Source organism: Adiantum capillus-veneris, chromosome 17 (genome assembly GCF_014529385.1).
Source record: "Adiantum capillus-veneris isolate H3 chromosome 17, ASM1452938v2, whole genome shotgun sequence".
Taxonomy (NCBI): Eukaryota; Viridiplantae; Streptophyta; class Polypodiopsida; order Polypodiales; family Pteridaceae; genus Adiantum; species Adiantum capillus-veneris.
The window spans coordinates 147,498,850-147,517,099 of NC_140947.1; the positions used below are offsets into that span (position 1 = coordinate 147,498,850).

Consider the following 18,250-nt stretch of genomic DNA (forward strand, 5'->3'; position numbering starts at 1 on the left):
TTGTTTGGCAGGGCAACGCTCTAACCATGCGCCCGCGTGGGGTTACTTGTCCCCAAGGCGAAACTAGTCTCTAATAAAGTGAACTTGAACATGGGCAAAAGTAAACACGAACGAAAAAAGTAAACATGGACAAAAAAAAGTAAACAAGGACAAATCAAACGGCGTCCAAGCTTCGTGGGAAATGTGCTCCACTTCAGCGCCCTAGATCCACCGCTTGCATTTCATTCAATATACATGTTGGATAGTGCCGAGGGGAAAAGAGGGGGAGGTAGGATTCTTCCTATATTTCTTTGATGTGAGCTTGACTCATTGCCTACTTCGATGAGAATGATTATTTTGGTCCAAACGTAAGACTTACCAAAAGTTAATGAAAAAGTATCACAATTCTAACTTTATGCTTTTTTGTGCCCAGAGTTCGCTAGTAAGAGCTAACATGATTATAAGCTTTGCAAGACCTTAACTTTTATGCCACATCATTTTATTGACACACGCATTGCTTGCTGGTATAAATAATTATAGAATATCGTTCCTAATGTGCACATGATTCTGATGGCTCAAGAGTGGGCAACAAATTTTGAGCATGCAACCATGGGGTTTCACACAATCTCTCTCTCTCCCACCTTTTTTCTATCTTTTAAGTGGTCATGCTGAACGTTTCTCTCTCTCCAATGGTGGTTACATGCGGGTGTTTGGCGACACTATCATTGAGGCTCCATGCCTAATATAAGGAAGTGATTGCGTGCACATGCATATGTTGGCCTTATGACAACTAGCTGACACGATCTGATGAGCACCTCACCCACTTTTCGGACCTTGGATGCAAATAAAGACCCTTTGCACTTTCCAAACCGCTGCAATGTGGAATGGGTAAGGGTGTCATCCCATTGGGATTGATGAGAGCGCAAACGAAGATGTACAAGAGTGTGGTGGGCCAGCTGCATGAGGTCGCCTATCTCTCTCTCTCTCTCTCTAAGGATTGTATTGAAACTTCTTCTCTTCTTCTCTCTTTCCCATAAGAGTGGGCAACAAGTTTTGAGCTCTCTCTCTCTCTCTCTCTCTCTCTCTCGCCCCCATAAGAGTGGGCAGCTTCTCTCTCTCTCTCTCTCTCTCTCTCTCTCTCTCATTAGCTCAAGTGGCGAGCAAGTTTCGAGCTCACGATCTCCTCTCTCACTCATTAGCTCAAGTGGCGGGCAAGTTTCGAGCTCACGATCTCCTCTCTCTCTCTCTCTCTCTCTCTCTCTCCGCGACGCCATATTATGGCTAAAACCTCAGGCTTAGGGTAGAGTTCAGACAAGGGCGCGTGGATCCTCGGCATTCTCTTCATTTGTCTCTGGAGGTAACGAGCGTGTGCGTTTGCTGTTCATTTGGGTACTCACCGGTGCGCTAACTTCATAGTTTGAGAAATATTCCAGCGATGGAGAATGGATTAAATGCAGAAAACTTGGATCCTGAGTTGGAAAGAAAGAAGAAAAAAGAGGAGAAGGTACGCACCAACATGTTCCTGGCTTAAAGTCCTCCCTTTCCAATCATTCTTTCATGATAGCCGAGGTTCTAATTGGCAGACAAAGTTCTGCTACATCAGCTTCTTTTGTTTTTGTACTGGTGGGTTGGGAGAAGGTCAATATATGGGCAAAGAGCTTCAGCTTCATCCCAACCTGTGCAGTCATCTGTTCATAAGAAAATCCCGGGTTCTACTAGGAAACAAGTGCTGCATTGAGGATCTTTTCTCTTTGAACAGGATATATCTTATGGGGTTCATCATGTTTCACAATAAGCTTCAACTTCAACCACAATCTGGGCTAGCGTGGAGCTTGTGCTTCTATCTAAGAGGGGGTTCGGTTAGTATGTTTGTTCTTCAGGGAGGAGATAGTAGCTCTTTTGTGGCTTAACTCGCTCTTGAGTGAGGTATACATCACTCGCGAGCCATCGATTTCAAGCAAAGCCCTCATACCACCCTCGATCAAACAAACCTCTTGGGCCACCTAGCTGTTCATGAAATGAAGTGCTAGAGTAGGAAGTAGCAAACTCCTTCCTACTGTAGATGCAATAACAAATGCAGGTGGAGACCAAGCAGGAGCAGCAAAGTTATAAGTTCTATGACAAAACACAACCTGGCAGCATCCAATGAAAGGTGAACTCTAACAATGTAGTCTCATATTGATGGGTGGTGGCCTTGGTTTTGGGTGGTACGGGAGGGCTTTCCAGATTTTTGATGCTGCTCTCTGTCTTCATCGGTTTGTCTTACTTCGTAGAAGATGCTTATGAAAGCTTTGGTGGAGCCTTCTCTTCGGCATCTGTTTTGAGATCTTCAGTACGGGCTAAGCTTCTTGGTGTGGATGGTGGTCTGGTGGTGGCTGCTGCCAATTAGTAATGACATCTCTGTGGTGCTGCATCCCCTCAGACTGTAAAATGTAGAACTTGCATATTCACATGGGAATGAGAACAAGATGGGAACATGAACGGGAAAGGGATCGGGGTCGACCAACGTGAGGGAATGTGGACGGTGCCAAAAGGAGCAAAGATAAACACTTTTTTTTAACATTTTAAAAAAAGCTATTTATGCCACATAGAAAGATTAGTACTACGAATGCAAAATTACACCAGTTAGACATCAAGAATGACTCAGTCTAGCAAAATGCGCCAATTAAGTGTAAATATCGTGATGATGATATAAATGGAAAAGGACATGATCATGTCTGATATATGATGCCTTAAGGGCCCAAAATGATAGGTCTACTATCCTAGGTAGAGGGCTAAATAGTAAAGCCTAAACAATCATGCCCTTGAAGTGCTTGCTTCGTGGGATAGAGCAATATATATGTCAACATCCTCAAAGATGTTGTCGAAGTCCTCAAGACCTTGTTGCATAGAAACATGAGATGTCCTGTCTCCATTGTCCTTCCTCTCATCCAATTACATGGCCTTGTTTCGACCCTTCTTTTGGAAACAAGATTGCCCTCGTAACCCCTTCCCTTTGTTCCTCGTCCCAATTGTTCGGGACGCATCCTATGTTTCTACCCCGTGGCCATGCTCCGAAGGCTCCTCCACCCCTAAGTCCTCCACAGTCCACATGCTCGCCGGTCGTGGTTGGATCTTGTTGTGCCATCTCCCACGGGCCCATGCAACGTAATGATTTGCTGTCTTTGTGATACTCTTGCACACCATGCGCAAGTTGGCACACATACGATCCACATTATTGGCCCTTTGGACCCTAAAGTGGTCCCTTTTTTTAGTGACAATGTGATCGTAGACGCTTTATAGGTACTCCGAGCAACTGGACGGCATTGCTTGGTGGAGAACTCGGAGCAACTCGGGTCCCCCATCCAACCCATGGTCCTCCCACCATGGTGAGCTTGGCCCCATTCTTGATGTCACAATTAAGTTGACGTGGCCTAGGGGACCCTTTGGGCGGCCACTAACGACAAAAGAAAAGGCCGGGTATAAAAACATGCCAAAATTTACGCGATGATAAAAGGTGGCACAGCAGCCCGCAATTCGCCTCGTGATTCACGGAACTGCCATGTGAAATCATACGGATTTTTGGTAGTTGTCCAGACTCCAGATGTGAGCTTTTGGAGAATTTTGATGCCTAGCTTTTAGGCACTCAAGCATTTGAGGGGTGCCTAGTTCGCCCCCCGCCCCTTTCCCCCCCGGTACCTTTAAATACATAGCCAGGGCTCCCTCTTCCATAGATTAGCTTGGGAGTTGTGCAGAGAAGGAGACCCTTTGGCAGTTGTATTATTTGTGATTAATTAAGAGAGAAAATACCGAAAGAGGTGCCAATCTTTGGGGTGAGTGCATCTGGAAGCAGAACTCCGCCGCTTCATGTCAACTCTCCTCTCTCTCTCTCTATTCAAGTTCAATTGTTGGAGTTTCTGTTCGTGTGTCGCTATTGATTTCTTGCTTTGGTGCTGATGCTTGCTAGCTACAATGGTATCAGAGATCAGACGATTCTTCTCCTGTGAAGGATTCGATCTGCTTTTGACAACACACATGGGCTCTAGCAGTGAATTCGAGAGATAGGACAGTGTCACTGACTACCTAGTCTCCGGGAAGATGAAGAAAAATCTAGTCATAGCAAGGGACAAAGATTCTAACAGGAGTAAGCCTCCTAAGGAATCGGGAGGAGACCATGGCAAGTTTTTGGTAGGAGATCTTGATAAGATAGAGTACCGATGTCAACCTTAGGTTGACACATTCACCAAAGGAATGATCAAGTACTCCAAGGACCTGAACTACGTGAAGAATGAAACCGGCCCGTAGGGTGGTAGGCGTTGGCTTTCACCCGAAATTCTTTACTTTAGACACACACACAGAGCACTTCGCAAAGAGAACCTGCGACGGGAATTAACATTTGAAAACACACGGCTCGGAAGCTAGAATGCCCCGAGTAGACGCCGACAACCTGTAGGCCCCAAAATTGGCGCCCCTTTAGGTATTTCTTTATTCTTTGAGAGGGTAAATTACAAAGTAGAGTCCTGGGAATCCTTTACTTGTATCCAGCTAGATACCACCTGTTTGGCCAAATTTCGGCAGCATAACAGCCCCAAAACTTGCGCGAAACCAATTCCCCTGTTGGAACTCTCTTCCACTAGCATAAACCCTCTGATTCCTACCCAAAAACAGTAAATTCAGCACGCTGTATTTACTGGTTTTTGCCCTGTTTTCAGCCCCAAACAGTCCCCTAACTGTCCTCTGCCAGTGGGGCACTATTCCCAATGGTTCTAGCGTCTGTATGGCTGAAAAACAGTCAATTTACAGCGCATACAGAGCGCTGAATTTGCATCTGTACGGTGAGGTTATGACCCTCACCGGTGCCTGCTTTGGAGTAGCAATTAGCTACCCCTGTTCCTGCTCAAGGAGGCTCTTGCCTCAGCACAAAAGCATGAAACCACACAGCTGTACATCAGTCAAATGAAGAGCCCTCTTGTGGGGCGTCACATAACTGTACGTAGGGGGGAGAGAGAGCAGTGTGTAGCGTGCAGGGCATCACTCCTAGCACCACACTGTACATGAGAGGGAAAGAAAGCACTCCATAGCTCTTAGCCTGTGAAACAGGTTCTCAATGAAGCATCCCCCAAGCATAAATCGAGCGCCCCCTCTTCTGTCCTTAACCTGTAATGCATCTGTGAACAAATAGATGCAAAAAGGGGAAGATTTTCATGGCTTCCAAAACTTGCGTATCGCTGAAAACGCAGCAAAACAGCCCTGTAAACACGCATCTGATGCCTTCCAATGTTGGAAATGAGCTCCTTAGTCTTAGATAAAGTCAAGGGAAGCTCAAAGATGGAGATAAATGGTTGAAAATCACAGTTATCAGCCTCCAAAACTGCGCCAGAAAGTCAGCTACGGATTCTCTTCTCCCAAACTTGGGTAAATTGACCAAAAAGTGCCACTTGGCACTCATACATTCAATTTCCCCGCATTGGGCTTCTTGCTTAAAAATCTCTCAACTGGTGCATCAGTTGACTTCGCGAGTTGACTTCGCGGCAGAGTAATAAAATGTTCCCTAGTCATACCGAAGGTAATGACGCGAATACATTTCACGGCCCAAAATAGCAGTTCCCTAAATTTTAGGAGATGCTTCCGTTGGGCTCCCACTGGTCATCTGACCATCTATCCTCATTGGGACCGCATCCAAAAGTGCAATGTGGCCCAACTGTCGGATACTTTCTGTTGGTGATCCCACCTTGACTTTATACCTTTATTGAGTTCACTTCCTAGTATCCACCAACTTGCTAAGTGCGACGGGGGTACATACATGATCTTGAACTGAGCCTAGACATCCGTTTACTTTACGAGTTCCAGTGCCGATCAACTTTCCGTCTGCGGGTGAAACTACTGCTCACATTGGCCATACAATGTCCGACCATTTGCAACTTCAAAAAGAGGGTCTCAGAAATAAAACAAAAATCATTGGAAAGAAACCAACAACTAAGGTTAGCAGTTGCCACGTCCCCGTGACAAAGAATATGAAGGATTACTAGTTTGATGAGGTTACAAAGGGCCACACGTCAATTTGATAAGGAGTTTACCCCATGCAGGCTGGCGGCGCTGTAATCACTTCCCGTGAGTAATCGAATGGAAAGACAGACACAACGACAACCTATTCAGCAACACTTTAGCACTCTAAAACACTTGAATAAAAGAGAGAGAGGACACGGCACGGCGGAGTTCCGAGCCAAGACGTATTGACCCCAAAGACTGGCGCCCCTTTCGATATTTCTTTATTATTACTTCAATTTGTTACAACTCCCGAGGGATCTGAGCTCTGTGCTCCAGATCCTAAAAGAATGGCCCTCTATGGACTTATAAAGAGTACAAGGGTTGCTAAAAGTAGAGCCCCAAAAGCATAAGGCTCAAAAGCACTCAACATCAAAAGCAAATGCTCTCAAAAAAGCTAGCGCTAAACTTTGCCCAAAATTAGAAGCGCAAAAAGCGGAAGTCCGTGCAACAATGCCACGTGTTACCTGTCAGCGCAAAACACGGAAATCTCAAAGGCCTCCCACACTGTTACCGATGTGGTATTTGCTTTAGATTGCATAAATGGAATGTGCACACGTGCAATACCTCAAGTGTAGACTCTGTTGACTTGAATGATGAATGTCGCCGCGGTAACTCCTCAAGATGAGGCACCTTTGGGGCTTATTTGATGCACCTTTGGATCCTTCTCAATGTGGGATTGCGGATGGTCACGTAGGGATAGATTAGGGGCTGAAGTGTGCTGCCGATGTGAGAGGGTTGAAAACGCAAATCTCAACGATGCCAATGATGGACAACAATGGGAGCATTCGATGATGGCGAGGGAATGGCCAAGGTGAGGCTCGATGGGTTGCCAAAGTACCGAACCGCAACGAAGGTGCTAGCTATGGCAAAACCCACGAGTTTTCGGCGACGGAAGGGCTGAAAACTGAATGTTGGCTGATCTGCTGAGAACTGTAGGAGGCGCTAGCGCTAGTGATGCAGAAACACTGGCTGATGTAGCTTCAAAACGCTGATGCTGATTGGAAGAAAAATGCCAAGGCTGATCTGCTCCTCATGCTAGTGCTAGACAATCTGATAGAAAACGCTAGGCGCTTGGCTCCCTATATAGGCCCAATCTGCTAGTTATAAACTCCTTAGGCTGAGATAGGGCAAAGTGTCAACCAACCCAACAAATTAAATCATTAAGTGTTGTCACAAGACAGGCACCACGTGTCAATGGAAAAGAATAGACTGAACAGACTTTTAGCACTTCAATAAGAACTGAATTTTGAGCGAGAGAGAGACGACACGCGACACGGAGTGGCGGAATTCCACCCCAGAGAGTATTGGCTTCAAACCTTGGCGCCCCTTTCGATATTTCTTTATATTGCATCAACACAGCACAAGCCGATACTCTAGACTTTGCACCTTCTCCAGGAAGCATGGCAGAGAATGAGCCCTAGCCTCATATTTAAAGGCCCTTGGCATGAAAAGCAGTTACAGTGAAAAGCTTTCAAACTCAAAAGCATCTGGTCCAAAAGGGATGCCCAAAAGCTGCCAGCGGGATTTACAAAAATCCATACAATTGCCACGTCATCAGTCAGCGGAAAATCCGGAGCGTCCGTGCGGCAACCACGTCATTAGTTGCTGCGCAAGTGTGTGTGGGTCTTGCTTTATTTTAATTCCTTTATGTCTTGTGGGCCCCATCGGACGGGGTCCTATAAGTTGGTAGGACTTCTTCTGCTGTTGCTTGTTCTTCTTAGGGTTTGGGCCCTTTGGTCGAGACCTATAAGTCCGTTCTTCAGTGGCTTGACACGTCAGCAGTTTGTGACATCCCCCCTTCTTGAAAGTAAGTAATCGTCTGCGATTACAGCATATCTGCAAAACAACTCAAGTTAGCTCAAAAATTTTTGAGGGTCATTCCGAGGGGCAATCTGATGGACAACCAGTTTGCTCTTTTTTTGGTGAAGGAGTTGGCTTCTCCTCTCGGTTCTTTTGATCAAGGAGTTGGCTTCTCCTTTTGGCCAGATCGGAACTCTTGATATTTTGGCGTAGTAAAATTAGCCATCACACCCAGACTGCACTGATCTTCCACGGGTGTCTTGATGCACTAAAATTACATACCCAGGCAATCTCATCCAATTAGGAAAATTTAGTGGTTAGCACATCACAATGCAACACAAATGCTTACATATGCATGTTACGAGACATATAAACATAAAGTCGCCGATGAACACTCCCCCGGTAAATAACCATCTAGGTCTGGGCCATGAGCTGTTCAATGACTCCCTCATCACTCTTCCCGCAAATAACCTAAAAAGGTCCGAGCCATGAGATATAGAGGCCTTTTACAACCAAACGCCCCCCAGACCGTAGCTTGCGTCGTTTGGAGGTGCTGAGAGTAACGATTGCGCAAACTTCTTAATACTCCCCCTGTAAATAACCATCAAGGTCCGGGCCATGAGTAACAACAACAATACTCCCCTCGTAAATAACCACAAGGGTCCGGGCCATGAGTAAAAATAGCACTTTTCAATCATTCAATACTCCCCCCGTAAATAACCACAAGGGTCCGGGCCATGAGTATGAACAAGTATTCTCAAACATCATTTCTCACTACCCGGGAGTAAAGTCACCAATCATTCAAACCAATGTTAAAACCAGAGTCAAAACATTTCAAATCGGCACCAAGACAGGTTAAAAGAGATACCGTCCATTGCAAACAAAGTTTCAAACAATACTTTCTCAAACAAAGCTCAAAAGTATCTAACTATAAAACAACTAGAGAGTTCAGTCAGGGTTTTGTTCGGACAACCGAACTTTGAGGACGACTGGCTTGCCCTTTTGCATCACGGTGATGGTTCGGTTCCGAACCTAAAGAGTCGCATCATTCTTGTCATGCCAAGGGATGCCCAATAGAACGTCACAATTGCCGAACTTCATAATGTGGAAATCGGCTTTTCCATGATAATCTTGGATAGTCGTTGGAAGAGCACCAATGAGTGGTACCACTTTGTGATTTTGCCCTGTGGCTAGCTCAACTTTAATTTCTCCACCCTCTGCATCAAAATCAAAGTCCATGTGCTTCAAGAATTTTGGATGGATGAAGTTCTCTGTAGCTCGTGGGTCAAAGAAAATTAGGGCTTTCAAACCGTTGACTTGCCATATGCTCGACACAATTCATTTGTACTTTCAAGGCGTATGTCATAGATGTCAGGTACTAATCCAATGACCGGTTTAGCTCGTTTGGCTTGAGATGGTGGTCATGGGTTTCTGTCGACTGTTGACGCAAGAGTCGGCTCCGCGGGTCTGTCAGTGCGTTGGGGACAACCAAAATAGTTATGTCCTATTTGAAAGCATCGAAAACATCGGCCTTCTTGTAGTAAGGTGTCTCATTGTTGAGGTGTCAAACGAGGCCTGTGTGGTTGACTTTCACGAGACACTTGAGAATTTGTTCTTTGTTGGCGAGAGTTGTGGTTAGTAGCCGGAGGTTCTTCTGTGGTAAACTTTAGCTTTCCCTTCATCAATTTGTAGTTGACCGTGGCATGGTCCATAAGCTCTTGCATGGTAGAGACTTGCTTGGAGAGACAATATTATTGCAATGGTGATGGTAGTCCAATGGTGTAGCGCACGCACTGGTTCTCCAAGGAATTGAACTTAAAGAAGGATACCAGAAGGTACACGTCAAGAAACCGTTGGTTATAGTCGTCCATGGTTTTGATGGCAAGCATTTTCAAGTTGTCGCACTCTGCTAAAATCCGGACTTCAAACATAGAAGTCATGTAATTGCGTGCAAAAACTATTTTGAAAGCTTGCCAGGTTCTTGGAGCATGTGGTTGTGTCGCGATTGAACTCCACCATTGCATAGCATTATCTTTAAGAAATCCCGCTGCTCGAGAAATCCTTGATTCTTCTGTATAGTTCCCCAAAGCATAGATGTTGTCGAATTGCTGCAGGAACTGTAACGCTTCCTTCCGATCTTTCACCCCGGAAAAAGTGAAAAACTTGACTGTCGTGCCGTCATCCTTGAAATCTTTGGGTTGGTTAGGCGCATGTCTCGGGTATGGATAATAAGGGTATTCATATGGGCACTAACCATTGTAGCCTGGTGGCGGCGGTGGTGGTGGAGATGGGGGCAATGGCGGATGCACTGGATCAGGGTCAGATGGCTGCACCATATTCCTGAAGACTCCCTTGTTCGGAACAGATGGCTGAGAAGGTTGCCGGTTGGAAGCTCTCGTACTTTCTGGTGTCGGAGGAGGAGGAGGTACCACTTTGGGCATCAGAGGGGGTAACATGTAGTTCAAAATTTGTTGAAAACTTTGCAGCATCGAAAGATTCTGTTGAGGATGCCGCGAAAGAATGTTGTGAAGCTCGTTGAGCAAAAACTGCAAATATTATGCGGAATCCATGAATTCCATGTCTTGGGTTCTTTATGGCTTATGCCCTGTAAGACAGAGCGATGAAGACGGGAGCGTGTCCAATGCGCGATGAAGTAAGGGTGAGAGTCCTCAATTAAATTCCGGGGTTGGAGGTTGAAGATACCTCAATTAAATTCCAGGGTTGGAGGTCGAAGATACCTTAATTGAATTCCGAGTGGCTAATAAGTCCAGGGTCGGAGGTCGAAGGTACCTCAATTAAATTCCAGAAGTCTCTGGTTTGCTGCGTCTTGTCTTTTGTGGGACCGATATGCTTTCAGAAAAGCACACGCCTGATGCCCTGATACCACTGTCACAAGACGGGCACCACGTGCCAATAGAAAAGAACAGATTGAACAGACTTTTAGCACTTCAATAACAACTGAAATTTGAGAGAGAGAGAGAGAGAGAGAGAGAGAGAGAGAGAGAGAGAGAGAGAGAGAGAGAGAGAGAGAGAGAGAGAGAGAGAGAGAGAGAGAGAGACGACACGCGACACGAAGTGGCATAATTCCACCCCAGAGAGTATTGGCCCCAACCCTTGGCGCCCCTTTCGGTATTTCTTTATATTGCATCAACACGGCACAAGCCGATACTCTAGACTTTGCACCTTCTCCAAGAAGCATGCCAGAGAATGAGTCCTAGCCTCATATTTAAAGGCCCTTGGCCTGAAAAGCAGTTGCAGTGAAAAGCTTTCAAACTCAAAAGCGTCTGGTCCAAAAGCGATGCCCAAAAGCTGCCAGAGCGATTCATGAAAATCTGTACCATTGCCACGTCATCAGTCAACGAAAAATTTGGAGTGTCCGTACGACAGCCACGTCATCAGCTGCGCAAGTGTGTGGGTCTTGCTTTATTTTAATTCCATTATGTCTTGTGGGCCCCATCAGACGGGGTCCCATAAGTTGGTAGGACTTCTTCTGTTGTTGCTTGTTCTTCTTAGGGTTTAGGCCCTTTGGTCGGGACCTGTAAGCCGGCTCCGTTCTTCAGTGGCTTGACACGTTAGCAGTTTGTGACAAGTGTTCAAATTTCTAAGTTTTGACTAGGGCTAAGTTTCGGGTGAAACTGTTGCACATTTGTTGTTCCAGGAATTTGATTGACAAGGGGAATGGTTCGTTGGATTCCTCTAACCTAAAACTATATACACGTCATGCTAGATGCCCACCGTAGTGTCATAACATGTGTCAAAACGTGTATACGAACTCTTTATGCAAGAAGGTTCCAAAACTGGAAAACTGGCACATAGAGCCATGTGCATGTGACATGTGGGTACTTGGTGTTTGTACTGAGGGTACCGACTTGTGCTTGAGAAGTGACCCTTAGGCTCACTTGCGACGGAGTGCCAACCGTTCACCAAACACACGCAAAAAGTGGGATTGAAACTTGACTTTCTATCAATTGTGGCAAATCACAATGGAAATGCCGATGCTTGATGGACAATCTTGCTCGTGTTCTTTTAGAGACTGTGTCATGCCAAGGAAGAAACATGTAAAAGCGATTGACAAAACGGACAATCTAGAAACAATGTGAATTCATTGAATGCAAACTTTTTTTCTTTTTGAGAGTGATCTGCATACATCCGTGCTCATCCGTGAGTGAATCATGTGCATCGTATAATACGGCATGCCTGTGAAAAGAGAACACATAAGACGGTGACGAAAATGCAAGAAATTGACACGAATGAGAAATTCGAACAATGCGTGCTGACTAATCATGCGAACACACAATACTTCCTGATGGGTTTTTTGGACCTCGACTCGAGAGCCAAGATCGATCCTGCGTGACTGATTGTATCTACAATGAGGTTAGCTTCATAGAAACATGATCATTCAAACCGTCATCCTTGCGAAAAATCACATCTCTATCGTGCAAAAAATATGTGTCGTGCTTTGGAGAAGAAAGGATTGAGAGAGTCTCCTTCTCATGTTTCTTTTCAAGCTTCTCCTGCACATGAGAAATGAGAGGTAAAGAATGAAGACCCTCCTCACCACGAATTATCATGGGAGAGTCACTTTTGGCATTTAGAGTGAGCGTATTGTCTGCCCAATCAATGAGAGGGTTGTGTTCACGAAACCATCGAATGCCCAAAATCATATCACATTCTGAGAGAGGAGATGCAACAAATCTTCTACGGAAGGAAGCTTGCTGAACAGTGAATAATACATCAAGGCACTCTTGTGTAATGAGAGAGCCCATATCGGGAGCGAAGCCAACACCTCGAGAGGAGTTGTCTTGCTAACCTCCAAGCGGGCTCTTTCTACAAGAGAGTCACCATTCACATCATGCATACTGCCTGAGTCAGACAAGATCACCATGCGTTGACCATTCACATGACCATAACACTTCATGAGAGACTCATTAGCTGGATGATCACTAGAAACTTGGGACACACTAGTGTTCTCCTTTATGCCATTACTAGAGGACGTGGGTTCTGTGGATTCTTTAGCCTTTAGGTTTGTTGAATGCTTTTTTAGGACAATCTCTTTTCATACGACCTTTAGTGTGACATCCAAAACATATTTTTTCGCGTGCATAACTGGCTCGTTCTTCAAGAGATATTGGTCCCAAAGATTGGTGCCCCTTTCGGTATTTATTTTTATATTAATCTTTCAGCAAAGTACAACTGAGCCCGCGAGTGCTCGCTCTCAGATTCTGCGTCTAGATGCTCTGCAGAGGGAGCCCCTAGGGTCCTTATAAAGAGCTACAAGGGATGCTAATAGCAGAGCCTCAAAAGCTGCCAAATCAAAAGCAAAACTGTCCCAAAAGCTGTCAGCGATAAAAGAGGAAATCCGTACATTGCCGTCAGCGCTAAAGCAGGAAATCCGTACACTGTTGCCACGTCAGCACACTCAGTGCGTATCACAGAAATCCGTACAGCCACGTCAACCTGTCAGCGCATTATCCAGGCGTCCGTATAGGTTGCCACGTCAGCATGCATGTGTGTCCGGGTGGCTGTGCCATGTCACGAGTTTGTCATAGGATGAGTGCTTCGAATTGTGCTGAAGGGTTCCTTTTACTTATGAAAGGGAGAGCCTTCTGTTCTTCTTAGAGAGAGAGTCCAAGTGCAATGATCACAAACAAAGTGAATGCTTTCGTGAATGAAAGTGCTGTGAATATGACACCATATGGTTCTCAAACCCCCCTCCAAGGTCTCCCCCCTCTATGGCGAGAGAGGTCTATGCTATAGATTGCACAAATTTGGTACAATTGTCTAGATGTGATGATGACTATGTTGACGACGATGTCAACGACGACAATGGAGACTATGACGATGACGACGAATGGTGTCATCGTCAAGTCCGAGATCTGCGACAATGGCGACGAAGGTGTCGCGGTCAAGATAGGGATCTGCGATGGCGATGACGATGACGAAGGTGCCGTCCTCAAGATAGGGGCTGCGATGACCATGACAATGTCGACGACGACGTCAAGGCTGAAAACTAAAAACACTAGATGCTCTGCTAAGGATTTGCTACTGTGGCAGTACTACGGCCTGAATTTGCAATTGCTTCACCGGACTAGGGCTGAAATGCAAAAACGCCAGGCTGATCTGCTGAACTCTAGAAACGCCAGGCTGATCTGGTGAACTTTGAATACGCAAGGCTGATCTGCTGAATTTTGAAGATGCTAGGCTGATGTGGGTCTTGACGGGGAAACTGGCAAGGATCTGCAACCGGGTGGGAGCAGGTTCTCGCGAGGCTAAGGCTGAAAACTGAAAACGCTGGTGGTAATGGCTGAAAACGCTAATCTTCTTCTTCTTGAGAAAACGCTAGGGCTCTTGTTGAGGTGCTGCGTGACTGGTGGGTGCCTGCGTCCTTGTGTCCCTGCTTCTTCTGCTTCTATTGAACGCCCAATGGTTTTCTTTTATAGTTCTTTAGCAAATTGCCCTACTTACTTTTTGAACAAAGTCACTTATTAATGAATAAGTGAAAAATGTGTATTTTGGGAAAAAGGGTTCTATGCTTTGGAAAATGCTCATGATGGGTATTGAATGTCATGCTAATGATCATGCTGTGTGTTATCAGAGGGTATGCAACTATTCTAAGTGTCTAGATGTCACAAACTGCTGACGTGTCAAAGCCTAAAGAATGGGGCCAACTTACATATGCCGGCCGAGAGGCTTAAACCCTAAGAACAAGTAGCAGAAGAAGACGAAGTCCTACCAACTTATGGGAACGCCGTTTGATGGGGCCTCAGTGACATAAAGGGATTAAAATAAAGTAGGACCCGCACACATGCAAAAATTGATGACGTGGCAGATTGTCGAAAATTGCGCTTACATGATAATGTGGCAAGCTGTACGGATTTCCGCGTTTTGCGTTGGTTGATGGCGTGGCAGGCTGTACGGATTTCCGTAAATTGCGTTGACAGCTTTTTGGCTTTGCTTTTGGACCAAAAGCTTTTGAGTTTTAAAGGCTTTTTACTGTAACTGCTTTCAAGCCAAGGGCCTTTAAATATGAGGCTAGGGCTCATTCTCTGGCATGCTTCCTGGAGAAGGCGTAGAGTCTGGAGTACCGGCTTGTACTGTGTGGATGCAATTTAAAGAAATACCGAAAGGGGCGCCAAGGTTTGGGGCCAATACTCTCTGGGGTGGAATTCCGCCACTCCGTGTCACGTGTTGTCTCTCTCTCTCTCTCTCTCTCTCTCTCTCTCTCTCTTTCAGTTGTTATTTGAAGTGCTTAAAGTTGTTCAGTCTATTCTTTTCTATTGGCCCGTGGTGCCCGTCTTGTGACAATGGTATTAGTGCATCAAGCGTGTGCTTTTTTGAAAGCATACCGGTCCTACAAAAGAGCAGACAGAGCTATTGGAATTTTTATATGAGGTATCTTCGCCCTCCAACCTGGACTTATTAGCCACTCTCACCCTTACTTCATCGCGCATCGGGCGTGCTCCCGTCTTCACCGCTCATGTCTTACAGGGCATAAGCCATAAAGAACCCAAGACTCGGAATTCATGGATTCAACAGAATATTTGCAGTTTTTGCTCAACGAACTCCACGACATTCTTTCGCAGCATCCTCAGCAGAATCTTCCGATGTTGCAAAGTTTTCAACAATTTTTGAACTACATGTTACCCCCTTTGATGCCCTAGGTGGTACCTCCTCCTCCGACACCAGAAAGTACGAGAGCTTCCAACCGGCAACCTTCTCAGTCGTCTGTCCTGATCGAGGGAGTCTTCATGAATATGGTGCAGCCATGTGACCTTGATCCAATGCAACCGCCTTTGCCACCGCCATTGCCCCCACCTCCACCACCACCGCCACCAGGCTATAATGGTTGGAGCCCATATGGATGCCCTTATTATCTTTACCTGGGATATGCGCCAAACCAACCCAAAGATTTCAAAGATGTGTCACGACAATCAAATTTTTCACTTTTTTCGGGGTGAAAGATCGCAAGAACGCATTGCAGTTCCTACAGCAATTCGACAACATCTATGCTTTAGGAAACTATACAGAAGAATCTAAGATTTCTCGAGCAGCGGGATTTCTTAAAGATAATGCTATGCAATGGTGGAGTTCAATCGCGACACAACCGCATGCTCCAAGGACCTGGCAAGCTTTCAAGACAGTTTTTGCACGTAGTTACATGACTTCTATGTTTGAAGTCCGGATTTTGGTAGAGTGGGGCAACTTGAAAATGCTTGCCACTGAAACCATGGACGAATATAACCAAAGGTTTCTCGACGTGTACCTTCCGGTGTCCTTTAGATTTGTTCCCTTGGAGCCCCAATGCGAGCGATACACCATTGGACTACCATTACCATTGCAGGAATATTGTCTATCCAAGCAAGTCTCTACCATGCAAGAACTTATGGACCATGCCGCGGTCGGCTACAAACCGATGAAGGGAAAGCTAGAGTTTACCACAGAAGAATCTCCGGCCACTAACCACAACTCTCGGCAACAACGAACAAATTCTCGAGAGTCTCGTGGAAATCAACCGCAAAGGCCTCGTTTGACGCCTCAACAACGAGACACCTTACTACAAGAAGGCCGATGCTTTGGATGCTTTCAAACAGGGCATAATCATTCTAATTGTCCCAAACGCACTGATAGACCAGAGGAGCCGACGCCCGCACCAACGGTCGACAGAACCTCAGCGCCACCTGCTGCTAAGAGAGCTAGACCCGCTATTGGATTAGTTCTTGATATTTATGGCATACGCCTTGAGAGTACAAATGAATTGTGTCGAGTATATGGCAAAGTCAATGGCTTCAAAGCCCTTATTTTCTTTGACCTCGGAGCTACAGAGAACTTCATCCATCCAGTATTCTTAAAGCAGATGCACTTTGATTATGATGCAGAGGGTGGAGAAATTGAAGTTGAGCTAGCCACAGGGCAAACTTAGAAAGTAGTACCGCTCATTGGTGCTCTTCCAGTGACTATTAAAGGTTATCATGGAAAAGCTGATTTCCACATCATGAAGTTGGGCAATTGTGACGTTCTATTAGGCATGCCTTGGCATGACAAGAATGATGCGACTCTCCAAGTCCGGAACCGAACCATCACCGTGATGCAGAAGGGCAAGCCAGTCGTCCTCAAAGTTCGGTTGTCCGAACAAAATCCTGAATGAACTCTCTAGTTGTTTTATAGTTAGATACTATTGAACTTTGCTTGAGAAAGTATTGTTTGAAATGGATGGTATCTGTTTTGAACCCGTCTCGGTGCCGATTTGAAATGCTCGACTCTAGTTTTAATACTGGTTTCATTTATTGGTGATTTTACTCCCGAGTGGAGAAGTGAGAAATACTGTTTTGGTATTGTTTGAACCTCGGAACGACGCAGGCCAATGCTTGTATGCTTGTAAAATAATTGTTGTTGTGACTCCCGGCCCGGACTTGGATGGTTATGCGGGAGGAGTATTAAGAAGTCTGAGCAGTGGTTACTCTCAGCACCTCCAAACGACGCAGGCTGCGGTCTCGGGGGCGTTTGGTTGTAAAAGGCCTCTATATCTCTCGGCCCGAACCTTTTTAGGTTATGCGGGAGGTGTCACAAGGCGGGCACCACGTGCCAATAGAAGAGAACAGACTGAACAAACTCTTCGCACTTCAATAACAACTGAACTGATAGAGAGAGAGAGAGAGAGAGAGAGAGAGAGAGAGAGAGAGAGAGAGAGAGAGAGAGAGAGAGAGAGAGAGACGACACGCGACACAGAGTGGCGGAATTCCACCCCAGAGAGTATTGGCCCCAAACCTTGGCGCCCCTTTCGGTATTTCTTTATATTGCATCATCAAAGTACAAGCCGGTACTCCAGACTCTGCACCTTCTCCAGGAAGCATGCCAGAGAATGAGCCCTAGCCTCATATTTAAAGGCCCTTGGCTTGAAAAGCAGTTTATATGAAAAGCTTTCAAACTCAAAAGCTTCTTGTCCAAAAAAACATAAAAAGTTTTCAAAAACTTCTGGTCCGAAAAGCAATGCCAAAAGCTGCCAGCGCAATTTCGGAAATCCGTGCAGCTTGCCACGTCATCATGTCAGCGCAATTTTCGGAATTGTTTGCTGCCTTAGGGTTAGGGTTAGGGTTTTTGGCAGAAATTAGGGTTGCAAGTTTTAGGGTTAGGGTTTTCAGAATTAGGGTTTGCAGCAATTAGGGTTTCTTGCAGAAATTAGGGTTTGCAGGTTTTAGGGTTAGATTTTCCAGAATTAGGGTTTCAGCAGTTAGGGTTTTCAGAATTAGGGTTTCTGGCAGAAATTAGGGCTAGGGTTTTTTGCACTCGGGCAACCACGTCCTCACTCTGTGACACTTCTTCTACTGCTTGTTCTTCTTAGGGTTTAGGCCCCTCGGCCGGCATCTGTAAGTTGGCTCCATTCTTTAGGCTTTGACACGTCAGCAGTTTGTTACAGGAGGAGTGATGAGGGAGTCGTTGAATATCT

General features: G+C 45.6%; 1 protein-coding gene across 2 annotated transcripts in view; it reads left to right on the forward strand.

The window, feature by feature from the left end:
• The first annotated feature begins 1,183 nt into the window (after nucleotides 1-1,183).
• TWN2 (valyl-tRNA synthetase / valine-tRNA ligase (VALRS)) overlaps nucleotides 1,184-18,250 on the forward strand; it is an 81,062-nt gene continuing 63,995 nt past the window's right edge. For both annotated transcript variants that reach the window (XM_086487582.1, XM_086487583.1), the window contains exons 1-2: nucleotides 1,184-1,336; nucleotides 1,413-1,483. In XM_086487582.1, the coding sequence (XP_086343708.1) occupies nucleotides 1,415-1,483 (69 nt within the window). In that variant the 5' untranslated portion in view covers nucleotides 1,184-1,336; nucleotides 1,413-1,414. The remainder of the gene's footprint in view (nucleotides 1,337-1,412; nucleotides 1,484-18,250) is intronic.